The 16058-nt window shown below is 43.0% G+C and overlaps 3 protein-coding genes across 6 annotated transcripts in view; 1 reads left to right on the top strand and 2 right to left on the bottom strand.

The window, feature by feature from the left end:
* ehd1a (EH-domain containing 1a) overlaps positions 1–383 on the top strand; it is a 7181-nt gene extending 6798 nt beyond the window's left edge. The window contains exon 3 of the mRNA XM_031558024.2: positions 379–383. Within this exon, the coding sequence (XP_031413884.2) occupies positions 379–383 (5 nt within the window). The remainder of the gene's footprint in view (positions 1–378) is intronic.
* Positions 7–7389, bottom strand: vegfba (vascular endothelial growth factor Ba). The gene is made up of 5 exons (XM_031587189.2): positions 6235–7389; positions 3596–3638; positions 1889–2085; positions 1407–1480; positions 7–689 (listed from the first exon to the last, which is right to left on the bottom strand). The coding sequence occupies exons 1-5, from the start codon at positions 6310–6312 to the stop codon at positions 650–652; spliced, it is 432 nt and encodes a 143-aa protein (XP_031443049.2). The 5' UTR covers positions 6313–7389; the 3' UTR covers positions 7–649.
* Positions 7390–8445: 1056 nt separating this feature from the next.
* Positions 8446–16007, bottom strand: dnajc4 (DnaJ (Hsp40) homolog, subfamily C, member 4). Of its 4 annotated transcripts, none has more exons than XM_012840398.2 (8): positions 15917–16007; positions 14759–14917; positions 14376–14514; positions 13310–13400; positions 11981–12159; positions 11703–11864; positions 9844–9930; positions 8446–9336 (listed from the first exon to the last, which is right to left on the bottom strand). In XM_012840398.2, the coding sequence occupies exons 3-8, from the start codon at positions 14465–14467 to the stop codon at positions 9240–9242; spliced, it is 708 nt and encodes a 235-aa protein (XP_012695852.1). In that variant the 5' UTR covers positions 14468–14514; positions 14759–14917; positions 15917–16007; the 3' UTR covers positions 8446–9239. The 4 variants fall into 4 exon arrangements, with proteins under 4 accessions (XP_012695852.1, XP_031443211.1, XP_031443210.1 ...); XM_031587351.2 differs by having other exon boundaries at positions 14759–14842; positions 15917–16004; XM_031587350.1 differs by lacking the exon at positions 15917–16007 and adding an exon at positions 15255–15278.
* Positions 16008–16058: the final 51 nt, after the last annotated feature.

Raw genomic sequence — 16058 nt, 5'->3', positions numbered from 1 at the left:
TCTCTCTGTGTCTCTCTCTCTCTCTTCCTCTTCCCTGTCTGATTCAAGTAATACTCCAACTTTTTTAAGAGCCTCTAAGAGGCCACTGGCCTAATTAAGCAATAAAATGGACGTCCTCTTTCCCAACGCGGGAGACTTTGACACCCATCCAGAGACTCCAGACACTGGCCAGCTGGCCTGACTGCCAGGGTCGGAGAAGTACTGTACAATGGGGGCTCCGCACAAAGTAGCTTAGAACGGACTACGGAAACATTAAATATGTAAATTCAATTATAACTATTTTCCAGCACATGTTTACATCGGGCGGCTAGAGTTTGCAAGCACTGTGACATCTTGTTTTCATCCGCCATGAAAACCTCTCCTTGTCTCCCACTGCAGCGTAAGACATTGTAAGATAAGATTAGAGGGAGCCAGTGTGGGATTGTGCAGGTAGTTCCCTTCACTCACAGTCAATTAGCTAAACGATCTCAGCCATCACCATGGAGTCGCAAACAACAGTGAGAGGGAAGGCCGGAGAGAGAGGGTCAGAGGAATGGGGGGAGAAGAGAAAGACTACAACAGGCAGAGAACAAAATGTCACGATGTTATCTGGTGACTGGGATTTAGAGTGGGGGACAGAAGGGACAACATCTCTTACACACACAAACACTTAGTACCTGGTCGGGGGGGTGAGCATGTCTGATTTTAGCCTGCAAAGATCCAGACAGAAAGAGAAAGAAACAGAGAGAGAAAGAGAAAAGTGTAGACATGATAAGTTAGGCTTGGAAGGTAACAGAAAAAAAAGAGGTTTGGCCATCATATAGCATAAATCTATTCATGGGTGCAGCTTGATAAATGAATGCAGTCGGACTCAGGGTCACATTCACTAAACAATAGCACATTGTATTTACCTTACTCACTATGCCTTCTATAAGACCTAGCTGTAGGAACAGTATAAGAAACACAAGCTAGGATGATTATATTGGGATTTCATGAGAAGTCCCCCAAGTGAGATATAGTCCTGTGCTGTGCATGGGAGAACACAGTCTACTGAGTCTCATTCAAACCCTGGGTTAAACCCTAATCCCAACCCTCAACCCCTGAATAGCCCTTTGAGATGATGCTCACAATGACTTATAATAAAAATCAGGCTGTGGGCCAAATAGGGGCGTTCCTCTCCGTTTCTGTACAAAACACATGTTCCAGAGGGACTGAGAAGGGGGGTCAATATGCATATGCAAAGAAGGGAGGGAAAGACACTCTCCAGGGAGTGGCCATGGATGCACTGTATTGGCATAACAAGCGATGGTAGAACAGCCATCTGCGTCAAACCTATTTTTCGACAGACAACATTTATGAGAATGTGTGTGTGTGTGTGTGTGTGTGTGTGTGTGTGTGTGTGTGTGTGTGTGGACATGCATGCTCACCTGCACTCACACTGACTGTGCTCGGTGAAGGGGAGCTGGACCATCTCATGCTTCATGTATGAGGTCCTCATCAACTGCAGAGATTGGGAGAGAGGGAGGGAACGCCACAATCACAAATCACCATCGGGGCGGCATGCACTGGCGTGCATAGTAATGACAGCATCTTTTATTCACCAGAATGTTCTATACATACAAGTACGTGCAGAAGGTCCAGCTCCTGTCCATTACGGCTCTCACACTTTGACCTTATCTAATATGTATGACTCGTAGTCAGGCTGCGTGTGTGTGTGTGTGTGATTGTGTGTGTGTGTGTATGTGTGAGTGTATTGGTGGGAGGAGTGGGTTGGGCATGTTTTTAGAGAGTGTGTCAATACTGATTTTTAAGGTGTTTGTGAATGTGCCTGAACACTCCGAATGTGTCTGAACATGTGTGTGTGTGTGTGTGTGTGTGTGTGTGTGTGTGTGTGCGTGAGCATCCGTACCTCCATGGTGAGGGTGTGGGTATGCGAGGGCATGCACTCCAGGGCCTCGTCCGCACAGCAGCCACCGCAGCGGCGCACGGGCACGCAGGAGGGCAGGAAGAGGTGGTGCGTCTCCTCCGGGAACTCCCGCCACACGTCCACCAGCACCTCCCGCGGCTGACAGCTGCTGCGCTGGTACACCTCCATCCACTTCACCACTGGCGGGGAGAACACAGGGAGCCAGAGGGGAGGAGGAGGGAAAGGGAGAGAGTGAGAGTGGAATGGTACAGAGTATGAGACAAGGTGAACATGGGTTGCAGGCAAAAAGAGTGTGTAAGTGCATAAGAGTTTATGTGTATGTGATTGTGTGTGGACGTGAGAGAGCGACAGAGGGAGAGAGAGAGGGAGAGAGAGGGAGAGAGAGAGGGAGAGAGAGAGAGGGAGAGAGAGGGAGAGAGAGAAGAAGTGCATATTACAAACAATTTGAATACATCCACCCAGGTTTCATAAACCTAACGAACCAACAAAAACTACCATTCCTCCTGGGGGAAATAGAGACCTGTAACATTTTAGCCTCCGAATATGTGCAGTCCTGCCACATCCTCCGAGAGCAGGCCATACCACCAATAAACATAGGCCTGAACTCATAGTGTTTTTTTAAAAAAAAAAAATTTGTATCTATTCTTATCTGTCTATGTTTTTTCTTTACGTAATTATTATAATTGTAATGTTTTTTATTTAAGCATTTTTATTTTATGTATTTTTATTTATTTATTTTATTATTTAATTAACTTATCTGTTCCTGTATTACCATTGTTGTTATTATTGTTGTTATTATTATTGTTCTTATTGTTTAAGTGCTTTGGCAACAGTGTACCATACATTCATGCCAATAAAGCCATTGAAATTGAAATTGAAAATTGAAATTGAGAGAGGGAGAGAGAGAGAGAAGAGGGAGAGATAGGGAGAAATTGGAAATGAAAGAGGAGGAGAGAGAGAGAGAGAGAGGGGAGAGATAGGGAGAGAGAGAAGGGAGAGAGAGAGGAGAGAGAGGGAGAGAGAGGGGAGAGAGAGAGGGAGAGAGAGGAGAGAGGGAAGAGAGAGAGGGAGAGAGAGAGAGGAGTGGGAGATAGGGAGAGGAGAGAGGGAGAGAGAGAGGAGAGAGAGAGGAGAGAGAGAAGAGAGAGAGGGAGAGAGAGAGAGGGAGGAGAGAGGAGAGAGAAGAGAGAGAGAGAGGGAGAGAGAGAGAGAAGAGAGGGAGAGAGAGAGGAGAGAGGGAGAGAGGGAGAGAGAGAGGAGAGGAGAGAGGAGAGAGGTTATTGAAACAGACATCAGAGGGCAAAGGACCATGCTGAACTGAAACAAACAAAGTCGAAGGGCAAGAAAATGATTTGCTTTTCTTGTGGCTGCTTCAAGCTTGCTAACTTCCGTTAGCCATAGCCCTCGTTGGAGTCCATCTCCTTCCAAGCGCTGTGTGTACTCAAAACATGGAAGGCAGGGATAGCAGTCTATTTGAAAGTTTCCTGATTGGTTCATAGAGCTCCACTGCGTTCAGTTTTAGCTGCTGATTACAGAGCCGAGTTCCACATCTATTTTAGTAATAGGTTTCAAGGATGTACAGGCAGTTAGTATAGGCATTATTTAAATGTGCCGCTGACAACAGCTATAAATCTTTCATCTATCTGATCATGAATAAGCATTTTGTGTCAAAACAAAAAGAATAGCTACCTTCTCTAGATCTGTGGGGTTCTGTGGGTTGCCACTGTGTTACCTGAAAGAAAAAGACAGGAAGAAAATGTTAGGATAAAAAAAGTTCACTACAAAGGCAATGTCACAACATTTCAACACGCGTGAGGTGCTATATAAATGTGACCTTTGTGTAGACCGTAAATTCCACTCATATTTGAATCTCAACTTGGTATCATTAGCCAAGCGTGAAAATTTGGAGCGCACGCTCCCCCCCCCCACAAACACACACTCACACACACAGAAACACACACACACACTCCTTGGCTGGATACTATTAGGTCTGGGCTTTAGAACAAGGTCACTGTCAAGAGAATGTAGACTTCGCTCTCTAAACTCTGCCCCTCTCCCCCTCCCTCTCTGTCCCCTTTGCCCAGCTTTGGCTGTGCATGTTTGTGTGTGTGCATTTGAGATTCGAAGAACTGACAAGTGACAACTATATTCTTATATACTATATGCCACACACATCTATAGTATATATATATATATATATATATACACATGAATAAATCAAAACAATTGAGCAAACAACTCAAGGAGGATATCAAGTGCACGTGTGAGGGAGGAAGGGAGGGAGGGAGAGAGGGAGAGAGAGAGAGAGGGAGAGAGAGAGAGAGGGAGGGAGAGTTAAACAGGGAGGGAATGTTCTGGGGAGGGAAAGAGCCCTCCGAGGCGGGAGAGAGAGAGTGAAAGATTATTTTAAATTCTCACGTGACTCTTGTGTTACCTTTTTCAGATATACACAGTTTCAACATGTTATTGAACACCAAGGTTCTTTGAAATGAAGGCCAGGACAGACTGGCTGCCAGCAAACGAAGTGGGTGTTCATGTTGTAATATGAGGGAAGGGGCAAATCATTTCTACACCGCCGCCGCCACCACTACACACACACACACACACACACACACACACACACACACACACACACACACACACACACACACACACACACACACACACACACACACACACATACACACACACACACAAACTTCACTGCCATCTGAACTACTGTGAAATACAGGGCCAAGTTCTAAGCTCAAAAGGAGGCTGGCACTGCAACGGACAGGCACACACACACACACACACACACACACACACACACAAATCAAAGTAGTGCCAGCTCTTGCAGCAGAGGCAGTTGCTCTGTCCAGGCTTCTCTGCGTCAGCTCTAATCGGGCCCCTTTGAGGGTTGTGATGAGCCTCCCTCTCATTCCCAGCAAAGCTGCTTTCTCAACATCACTGACATGATCCTCTCCCCCTTTCCCCCATGCTGATGATACCCAAGTAGCACAGGCACAGTGAATCTAACAGCTGTGCCTTTCCAGTGCCACATTTCTATTAATGAATCGTCTAGATGTGCTGCTGGCCTGAGTCTATCCAGTTGACATGGCGAGCAGCGACTGGAGTATTCTGTAGAGCAGCTTGAGGTGACAGTAGCCGGCAAGGACTCACAGACTGTGACATCATCAGCGAGCGGAAGACAACTCCCTCTCGTGAGTCATTGGCAAAAAGTGGCACATACACACATGCACAAGTAAATACATCAACACACACACGTACACAGAGCAAAGCGCCATGACGTGTCCTCACTCAGACCAAGCACTGGTGCGAAGCAACACCATGTAATATACTGCCAGGGCTACTGCACAGCCAGTCAATTAATAAACAACAGCGGCATATTGTAGCTTTGTTAGAATCCTCTCATGTGTTAACCCTAGACACTGTGTGAGCATAGAAGTGCAAAGGTTCCCAATTCAGCTCAGCACAACACTAAGACAACAGAATGTGTGATGTCATCCATCCCACTGTTCGTGTGATTCTTACACATGCTGCGCTGGATTTATTTTTTCTCCATCTCAGTATATGGTGGATTTCACCAAGGTGTAACAGCAGCCCAGATACAGGGGGAATCAAATTATAGTTAGATTAATTAGAATTAGAATATAATTAATTGATACTGTCGTCATATCAACAGGTTCAATACAAGGAACATTAGTAAGATTTCGAACATAGGCCAATGTAGCAATAATTGAATAAGTTTGTATTCCATAGACTACATATTTCAGATAACTAATGACCTAAGAATAAACAAAGTTATAAGCTACTGTGACTAGCCTTTTATGCATCTTATATTGGTCAAAAAATTGTCGAGCACATGTCTCAGACGAACTGTTTTTTTCCAGAGAGAGAAAAGTCGCCTGCGTCTTCAGTTAATGTATGTACAGTGAACCAGCACAACCTCACTCCTAATAGCAGACCATGTCCAATGGTCGGTTTGAACGTTCACCGATTTGTGACCTCTTCTGTGCTTACGCCTTTAATATGAGCTGGAAACGCAAAGCCTTCTGTGACGCTAAATATGGGATAAAACCTTTGAGACAAATGTCAACGACCGCCCGGCCAAACATTTAAATTTAAACGTGGAAAAAAACCCTATGGCCTCCGCAGAGTGCCAAACATCACAGCCAGCGAATGTGTAAAATTAACCTAGGTTCAAGAAGTCGTCACAGTCTGCTAGCGCAACTTGATATCAATCGGGAGGTCGAGCCGGTTCGATTAACAGGCGTAGCCTTCCAGAAAAAAAGAAATAGAGAAAATGTAAAAATAATCATACATACCTTGGCACAACACACGGGTATTCTTGTGAGAGAAACAAACTGAAACACTCCAAGGATAACTTGCAGTCTTGCTCCCATTATTAAGTTTTCCAAAGACACGGGAATAGTTCTGTAAATTATAGAAGGTTCGATGTCCTCTTCCTTGAATTCTTTCCGTTTGTCTAAAAACACCAATATGTTTCTAAATCCATTGTTCCCAGTTTAGTACAATGAGTAACCTAGTAGGTGAAAGCCGTGATAATTTGCTGTGTAGGACCTCTAAATGCTGCGCGGTCACTGCCCCCATCATGGCTTTGCATGAGTCTTAAAAAGATGGACTGATTAGGCTATACGAACTTCATGGGGCTTGTTTTCCCCTACCTGTGAAGAGTGGCTAAGACCTACCTGAAGACTACGATATGGTTTCAACTAAGTAGTCAGCTTTGGTATCGTTACTTAAAATCATGCGTTTAAAATGCTTTAATTTAGGGTGCCAAGTATGTAGGATAGCCTACACAATATACCTTAAAATGGATCACTAAACAAATGTGGTCGAATAAATCAAATGAGTCGTCCGTAGGCTATTATTCTGTCATGAAAGAGTTTTTGTAAAACAGGATTTGCAGAAACAGACTGAATTTACAGGTAAGACTTCGCGCATAGATGCTGCTGGCAGTAGCTCCTTAACAAAAATCAACCGATGGTTAATTTGTAGGCTAAATATGAATCCGTATTCCAGTAAATAGTTTTGATGGCACAGATATTCCACCTCAGAAGAGAAAGCGCTTATATCATGTGGTCCTCTGTGAATCGTTGACGACAGGCTGGTCCGATCCGCTTCGCGCGGCACATCTCACGACTACTGGAGGTCACTGTTAAATCGTCTATACCCCCGGCTATGGCTTTGAAGTCAAATAGATGACGTCTCGTTGAAGAAGACACGTTTCTCTCTTTCTCTTGAACGAGTTGTGTTCAAACGAAACAGTCGCTGAAGCATTAGTGTCTAAAATCAAACAGATTAACTAAAGCATGAAAGAGAAAGCGCCGTCTTTATTTGTTATGACCGTTTTCCTCATTCCCTTTGCCCTTCAGAACAGTGAAGGCGCACGCGGCGCAACTCTGATTTTGCGCGTAACCATTGCACTGCCAACTTTTCTACCCAGACCTGATTCACGCATATGTGGGGGCAGGTGTAACGTTCGCTTTTTTTTCATTCGTGACCCGGTTGGTCGGGTTGATGATTAACCGGGACTTTTCTCGTCGTTTGGTCATTTCTCCAACCCAGCCCGTCGTCTCTAAAAGGGCTATTGTAAACCTAGAGGGTATATTAACCCTGTAGCCTAACACCTCCGCACCTCTTGTATCCAACAAGAGCAAGAATATGAAAATGCCTAAAAACCGGATACTCTGTTTTTGTTGTAAATGGCCAAAGTTCCAACATTATAATCCTTTGATGGAGCATTATTCTCACGCACCAAAGGTCCCTCAACGTCACAGTTAAATCTGTTTGGGTTATGACTTGCACAAGCCACATGTGGGATAGTTGGATGTGGGCTGTTATCTCCTTTAATGTGGTTTTCTGCCCTGCTCCGGGTGACATGGGCTGCACAGCTAAACACCATTCCATAAAGCAAACACGCGGAACTAGTGTGCTTTAGGGAACTGCATGAGAGAAGCGTTTGGGGTAACTAATTGTCAGTGTTCAGCTACCCCTCAAAGGAAATATGCCTCTGCTTAGGATACATTTGCCTCATGGGCAAGACCACGTCCATTTACTTTGCTATTAATTTGAAGCCAAATCATTAAGTCCTTGTTTACTTTAAAGCTGGAACCTCCCAAAAGGCTGTCTACTAGTCTCAGTATCATATGATATGATGGTAGAAGTGCCTGTCGCTGTTGAGTCATTGCACCCCATTTCATATCTCCCTCATCGGGCTGGAGAGCAGCACCTGCATATGAGCCACCATGTTATCTGAGCACTGGATCCAAATGAGTCCTTGGCCCCAGAGTCACAGGGGAACGTCAACATCCGTACCAGACATTCTGGAAGGTGCCATCCGCTGTTGCACCTCAGTCAAGGGATCCACCATGTTAAGGTTTTCCTGAGAGAATTATCACATGTTAAGTGCAACTAGGCACGAAGGGAACCTATGACCAGTCTTATAGTTTAAGACAACGAAAAAGCACCCCCAAAATAGCATTTGTAATGTAGGAGTAAGAAAGACAAATCCATTTTCAGTTGAGACATGACAATGTTTTATTGTGCAATATGGCACAAAACAGTTTTAGAATTAAATATTAAGGCAATCAACATACAAGTGACATGTTTCTTCACACATGAAGGCATTGTAGTAAAGTTGTTTACCACGAGCTGCACGCCACTGTACACAGCTCTCCTATAAATGAGCCTACCAGGTGAGGCAAGAAATCTTCATGAAACACAATTGATAAAACAAGGACCATTTTAGGCCCTTTTTTGTTCAAATATTGCACTGCATGGAGTAACTCACATTGAGTTGTAAATTCATTACATGTACTGCAAGTCCCTCCACTGTAGTAAAGCACCATTCTCCTATTCATCTTACTCCATCTGCATCATACATGTGTAGATATTAATTGACAGAATTCCAGTGTATAATTTTGTCTGGAATGCCACATACAACCACATCGGCAAGTGTAACCAAATAAGAACCGAGTCAAGAACTCGATAAGCAAATGCCATTGAAGGATGAAGTTCCGCAGCTGTTTGCTAATCAGTTCCTTTGGTGAGACATTACATTATACCACCCAAAGTGGGATGTGTGTTTGTGAGAACTTGTGCCTACAAAGAACCAAAAACATTCACTAAGGTGAACCAAGTTCACTTTAGCCAACTGTCTGTCTCAGAGACAAACAGGTAACCATGGCTCAAAAAAAAGATCCTAAAAAAAACTCAACTGCTAACACAGTCACAAACTAAACCGCCTTCCATGCTTAGTGCTCCCTGTGGACGGCATCCCAAGAGTCAGCACTCATTTTCAAGTACTCTACTTATCATCCTTGTCCTTGCCCATGTTGTATTTCTCAAGAAATTCAGCATGCTTCTGTCTCAGGATCAACGTCTGTTTCTTGAATCCATTCACTCTAAAGGACAAAAGGAAACACACACCAGTTTCAATACAAGTTCTATAGGCACCAAACACCTGAAACAGAGCTGGATTAAGAAAGGAGTACACCTAGTTCTGAGCAAAATATCTGGGGAGTTGGAACACACATGGTCACACAAAATGTAATTTAACCCCAGCCTCGGATTGCTTCATGTCTGTAGGACCAGTTTAACATTTGTATGCGTACCTATACTCCATATGTTTTGGTCTCACTGGCAATTCACTGAGTGTGTGTGTATATACGTATATATATATGTGTGTATGTGTGTGTGTGTGTGTGTGTGTGTGTGTGTGTAAATGCGTGTCCATGCTTCTGCATATATATATTTTATGGAATACCATTCATGAGTGCCCCTTTTTTAATATGTTGCTTTGTAATTAACACTGTATATGTCCATATAAATGTCACTGTATAACTTAAAGGTATTATTTTTATATGTATATATACACCCCAGATTAAAATCACTGAGCGGTCCCTCCATACCTGGCTCTTTCTTTGGATTCATTGTAAATCTCATTAATAGCTCGGTCCTTGTTGTCCATGAAGTTAGTGTGGACCTCCTCCAGTTTTCTGAATAACCACAAAACAAAAACCCGACATATTTTGAGCTGGGAATGTATGTATACACATAGAAAATAGTCAGAGCTACGTGGACACGTACACAAACGTATTGTCACTCAAACATTATGTAGCTTTTTTGCCTTGCATTCATGCCTTACTATCCTGGCCCGCCCACCTATTGCTCACAGCTCAGTTTTCGCTTCGATTATAGTCTGGAAACACTGTGGATCGCTGGGCCATTCTGAGTGGCCTCCAATTATCGAACAGTGGTGGTGGCTAAATGCAATGGCGTTGAAGTGAAGTTTGTTTGAGAGTGGTTACAACAATGGTGGCAGTGCTAGAGCTAGACGAAGCGACGCATTATCCTTATTATCATTATTTGTTTTGTAAGTTGTAAGTTGTTATGCAAGTTTCTAAAACAAAACAGACGTGCTGAGGCATCAGAAGAGCAAGGTGGGACATTGTTGTTGCTACGTTTGCCAGCCTTAGTCAACCTGTGGTCCTTATGTTCAGTAGCCTACTACTGTACAGGCTAACATTAGCTAGCTGGCTGACCGGCTAGCCATTACAACAGGCTATATGTAACTTTAAGTGGTCATCTACCAGGTGGCTAAATAAAAAAAACATCTAGCTAATTAAATGTAAACTCACTCCGGTATTTTTAAAACTGGGCCCCATTTTCCCATCTTTTTGTGTCCACATTTTTGCAAGGGACAAAAACAATAAAAATAGGTTCAGCACTGAATTAGAACGCTGTACTCGGCAACCGCAAAACGGCTATAGTAAGAGTCAGAGTCAGAGTAAACTACTTGTTTTTGCTATTGACAGGCTCATAATGTTATTATTAGTGTATTACACCTGGAAAAGATCTCTACAAAGATAGACCTGTGTCTGTTTACCTCAATAGTTGTAAAGAAACGTCACCTATTAGGATGCAACAACTGGAAACAATCTTGAGTAAAGTGTGGCCAGACCCTATCTATCCACAAAGTGAATTTGGGTCTGATTATACCAGGCTTATGACTTACATGAGGTGAACAAACAAGCAACATTCAAACAGGAAACACATGATGTCACACCATCCTGTGTCACAACTCTGAATCAAAGCTAAGAATCAAAGTCCCATCCTGACCACGATGTACAAAAAAATCCAAATCAAACCAAATGAAGCCTAAATTATCATGGCATTTTCCCACATCTATAGCTTTTCTACATTTACCACTACTCAGACAAAAGCAGGCGAGTAAAACCGTCTGTATCATCACACACCAAGTGTGACTGCTCTGTGGCTCCTGTTATATGACCCCAGTAGTGTCACGTTGGCGTGCAAAAACACAGATTATCAGAGAGAAAACAGAGCGTGTGTCCGGGGACAGCCATGAGTACACATTAATGAGATTTATCTGGGCACGGTGGCGGTGGGGGCGGTGGGGGATGGGGGGGCGGTTAAAACAACACCAGGCGCTCATTAGCATCAAACCTGTGTACATGTATGGGAATACATTCAAATTCAGTTCAGTTTATATGCACAGTGGATAATACTAATATTGACTTGAAGGGGTTGCAGCTCTAGATTAGATGTTATCTGCCACAAACAACACAATGTCAAGAAAATGTCACCTTTATACTTCACTGGAAAACAGGTGGATATTCAGACTCAGTACAGATTAGGGCCCAGAATCAGTGAAGGTTTTGCCATTACTTTCAAAAGATTAGCATGAGAATACATTGACTCATTGTTAAAAACCAACAATAATACAATAAAACCTCATCATCCTCACCTGAATCCCACAAAGTGGGCTCCCATACTAAGGGTCATGAGCAGGACGCAGTAGCTCACGAGTCGCATGTTCCTCTTCTTCTTCTGCTCCCACTGCTCATTGCCCGTGGTCTGGCGGTAGCTGAACTGCTCCCAGTAACGAACGCGCTCAGCCTGCTCGGCACTAAATGATACAGTGAACAGTGAAGTGATCAATATGGACACACGGAGGGTGTGTGAATGAAACAGTCTGAGAACCGAAACCACTGGGGAACTGTTGCCAAATGCTGGTTGTCTTACCTGGGACGGTAGACATGAGTGGATGTTGGTCTGAAGGGTTGGCTGCCAGTGTAGGGGTGTCGGAGCCGGAGGTCGTACTCCTTTCTGCTCCCATCTCGGCTCAGCACCCTGTAAGCCTCGTTCAGCTCCACAAACTGGCCGTGGAGGCTAGGGTTGGAGGGGTCGCTGTCTGGATGCAGCTGCAGAGGGGCAACAAAGACATGCTTTAGCCAACCGGCCAACTTAGTACACGGGTCAGTGGGAGAAGAAAATGTGAACAATACATACTGGTATAAGAACATATTTTGTATAAACCATTGATAAAGTTTTAGCCCTAGTTTTGCCTAACTCATCTCCCTTTACAATATATGCTTGACAAACGTAGTTTTATAAAAATGTGTGGCCGTTAGTAACATCATAATGTTTCTTTTAATGAAAAGGACCTCTCCGAAAACCTCTTTTATGTTCTTACAAAAGATCTTTAGTCTTTAACACTTTAGTGATTCCACATTATGCAATGACATGATTCAATGGTGGCAAAATTGGACAGAGAGCTCTTCACACGTGAAGTTCATACGGGATCTGATTCTGGGTAACCTGTTGATGGAATGGACTTGCTTATGACATACTTCCATGTCTACAATCAAACTGAATCTCTCCGGTGTCAGATTTCCTCCTTCTCCTACCATCGTGCGGCCCCTGTGGGGTTTATCACAGAGCTCTAATCTGTGTTTCTCATGGGACAAGAGACCCCTATCTCTGCCCCTGTTCCCACATCCCAGATAGAGGGCGTGCACACACAGGACACATACAAACACGGCACAAAGAAATAAACTCATGTGTTGTCCATGAACACAAACATGAAGCACAGATACAAACAATGACAAAACTCGCTGTAAAAATACACACTGACACTGCAAACAAACACTGTCATACATATGATACATATGACATATAAGCAATACCAATACCAATACCAGTTGCGTGATTTTAGTGAGGCATCCATTTTGTGGTGCGATACTGCCCCCCTGAGGGGAAAATTAGTATCATAATGTGTATGCTGATGAAATTATGTGGCCCAAAATTCTCCAAATTAGTTCCGTCAAATTAAAGACTGCAAGACTGTTCTGGTACAGGCCAGGATACCTGTGGTTTATCCCTGAGATAAATAACGTCTTATGATTCAGAGACACTCCTGCTGCACTCATTAAACTACACCAGCTCTCATTGTTCCCTAGAGAATTATTCCAAATTAAGAATGTGAGTGCCAATATATGCATGTGATTAGTGAGGAATAAGTAAGACAGGGAGAGTGTGGGGGGGGGGGGGGGGGGGGGTAGAAGACTCAACCTTTTTGGACTTGTCAAAAAATGCTGTCTTGATTTGATCCGATGAAGCATCAGGTTTTAATCCAAGTAGATCATAGTAATTTGCTGTAGATCTGTGGAACATGTAGGTGAAGATCAATAATTTGTACTCAGGGATACATACACTTAACTTAACAGAAGTATAATTTCTACAGACATCAACTTATAAATAAAATAGCAGAAATTTAATCTTTGCTGTAATATCGTGATAAAGCTTAACATGCATGCCAAGTTTCCCTCCTAATGTAGATAAGAATTCCTCTCAGAATTATTTTGTTTCACTTATGTCTTTGGGTTCTGTGCCTTTTTGCTGGCCAGCCAAATCTATATTCACTGTCACTCGGTAAAAACTGAACTGGTAAGAGCTGAGCCTCTCAGCGAATCCATGATGAGGCCAACAGACCATCAGGATTTCTAGCCAAAAAGTGAAATAACTACAGCCACTAACTTCCTCGCTGGTTAACTTGGAGATTATCCAAACCAATGCACTTATAAAATATTACATTCATATTTTCAAAGATGTCACAGAAGTCAGATCGTTTTCCTCAGATAGATAGCCGTGGTGGTGGTGGTGGTGGTGGGTGTGTGTGTGTGTGTGTGTGTGTGTGTGTGTGTGTGTGACACCACAATTGACCTGAGAGACCACTGATTTAACATTCCAGGTATGTGGATTTCAGATAGATAGTGGTGGTGGTGGTGGGGTGTGTGTGTGTGTGTGTGTGTGTGTGTGTGTGACACCACGATTGACCTGAAAGACCACTGATTTAACATTCCAGGTATGTGGATTTCAGATAGATAGTGGTGGTGGTGGTGGGGTGTGTGTGTGTGTGTGTGTGTGTGTGACACCACGATTGACCTGAAAGACCACTGATTTAACATTCCAGGTATGTGGATTTCAGATATGAAAGTAATGAAAGTGAATTGTAGATATAAGCATAATATTTAATATTACCCCACAAATATCTAAAGGTCACCTGGCTGGGTGATACAAGAGGGATATTTATGTACATATATTTTATATATTAAAATAATAAAACACATCCCCTTACCTATGTATTGCTGAATGTGAGAACAGAAGCTTTGCGCTTTTGTAGTACCAAATACAGTTATGGCAAAGACGCAGTTGTGCTTCCAGCTGCATCGTGTCGTTAAGTGTGCACACAAAGAGGTAAAATCAGAAAAAACGATCTGCAGGGGAAAATGTAGAAAGGTAATGTCACATTAACACGTTCACATTCTTGTTATTATTCCACATAATACTACATGAAGGTACATTGTCAGGGAAAAAAATCTCTTTAAACAGAATAAGATTTAGTTAGGGTTTGTTTCCCCACTGAAATTAGCGGAATCGAGAGCAGCTCAATTCAAACACAATGCTTAACATGTTGACAGCGTGAATAGAGACAGGGTTTCGCCGTTACGTTGAACGTACCATTCATTCATTTGGAGCCCATCGAGGCATGCATGGTCAGCACCGCCTGCACTCGTCTGTTCTAGGCCCACACACGTGATGGAACTTCAACAGGATAAAAGAAAATATCCTTTTCATCTCACTTTCATACGTATGTAGTTTATGTGAGATTATGAGGTGCTGTAAACAGTAAAGTAGGAGACATTAATGTAAGGACAAATCAATTAATTATTTGAGAAGACGTGGTTAACAAACTCTGATTAGACAATCTAGGCTAAATAAACATGGACAGTCGTCAGGGCGTAGGAAAAATTATCCTCGTAGCGACTAAAAGTAGAAGGTAAAACCTGAATCGTTCATACGAGAGTTACATTACATTAGTCATTTAGCAGACGCGTTTGTCCAAAGCGACGTACAAGGGAGAGAACAGTCAACCTACGAGCAATAGAGACCTAGTGTAACAATACATACTATTTTACATAAGAAATTGAAAAAAAATTAAGTTAAGTAGGCCTACTAGTAGAAGTGCAAGTTAGGAAGGGAGGTGGTCATTGAAGAGTTGGGTCTTCAAGAGCTTCTTAAAGGTAGAGAGGGACGCCCATGCACTGGTAGTGCTAGGCAGCTCGTTCCACCTAGGATACGAGATCAGCAACATACGCTAATGCTAACCAACTAACTGGGTGTCTTGACATATACAAAGAAACTCTTTGCCTTTGATTGGTGACCACACGGAATATGATATATGCTATTTGTACCAATAACAAGCAATATAACAGTACACCTACTCTGCCGTCCCTGAATAATTCTCAGCACAACAAAGAGGTTTCATAACCTCTATATCGACGTCCACTGTTGCATAACTGAAGTCACATTCGGAGAGCAAGCTGAACACTTTGTCCCAGTACGTTTAGTAATTCATAATGCTGCACATCCTCTAACATAGCCCGCAACATAGTATTTTCATGGAATCATTACACATGCCCTTCAATGTATTTTGTTTGTAAAGTTTGTAAACACTTTGTGAACATTGAGTAACAATGCACAGCCACAAGATTTAGCTGTTGTCAACCCCTTCATCAAACCGTGCAATTTACACACCAAAATGAATACGGCAACAGTTTCAACAATAAATAGTGAATGCTATTTTGATAATTCTATTAATATTTCTTTGAACTGTACCTGATGCCTGCAGACCTCGGCCTGGCAACACTACTCCGTCGCATGTTTTTTGTGTAGTGGTGGGCGTGGTTCAAACATACTTACGACGTCATTCTAAAAAGGTTCGGTTTCTCTTTGGTTCCTGATTGTAGTCCTTGGGGCT

Source organism: Clupea harengus, chromosome 20 (genome assembly GCF_900700415.2).
Source record: "Clupea harengus chromosome 20, Ch_v2.0.2, whole genome shotgun sequence".
NCBI lineage: Eukaryota > Metazoa > Chordata > Actinopteri > Clupeiformes > Clupeidae > Clupea > Clupea harengus.
Note: the sequence above shows the minus strand (reverse complement) of the source record. Positions and strands in the feature narration are given on the sequence as shown.

Excerpts from the sequence above, each read along its gene's own strand:
- vegfba (XM_031587189.2), bottom strand. The coding sequence starts at position 6,312 with ATGGGAGCAAGACTGCAAGTTATCCTTGGAGTGTTTCAGTTTGTTTCT. Across the intron at positions 3,639-6,234 it reads TACCCGTGTGTTGTGCCAAG|GTAACACAGTGGCAACCCAC; the intron begins GTATGTATGATT and ends TTTTTCTTTCAG. Across the intron at positions 2,086-3,595 it reads ACCCCACAGATCTAGAGAAG|TGGTGAAGTGGATGGAGGTG; the intron begins GTAGCTATTCTT and ends TCTCCCCGCCAG.
- dnajc4 (XM_012840398.2), bottom strand. The coding sequence starts at position 14,467 with ATGCAGCTGGAAGCACAACTGCGTCTTTGCCATAACTGTATTTGGTAC. Across the intron at positions 12,160-13,309 it reads TTTTTGACAAGTCCAAAAAG|CTGCATCCAGACAGCGACCC; the intron begins GTTGAGTCTTCT and ends GCCCCTCTGCAG. Across the intron at positions 9,337-9,843 it reads GAATCCAAAGAAAGAGCCAG|AGTGAATGGATTCAAGAAAC; the intron begins GTATGGAGGGAC and ends TTTGTCCTTTAG.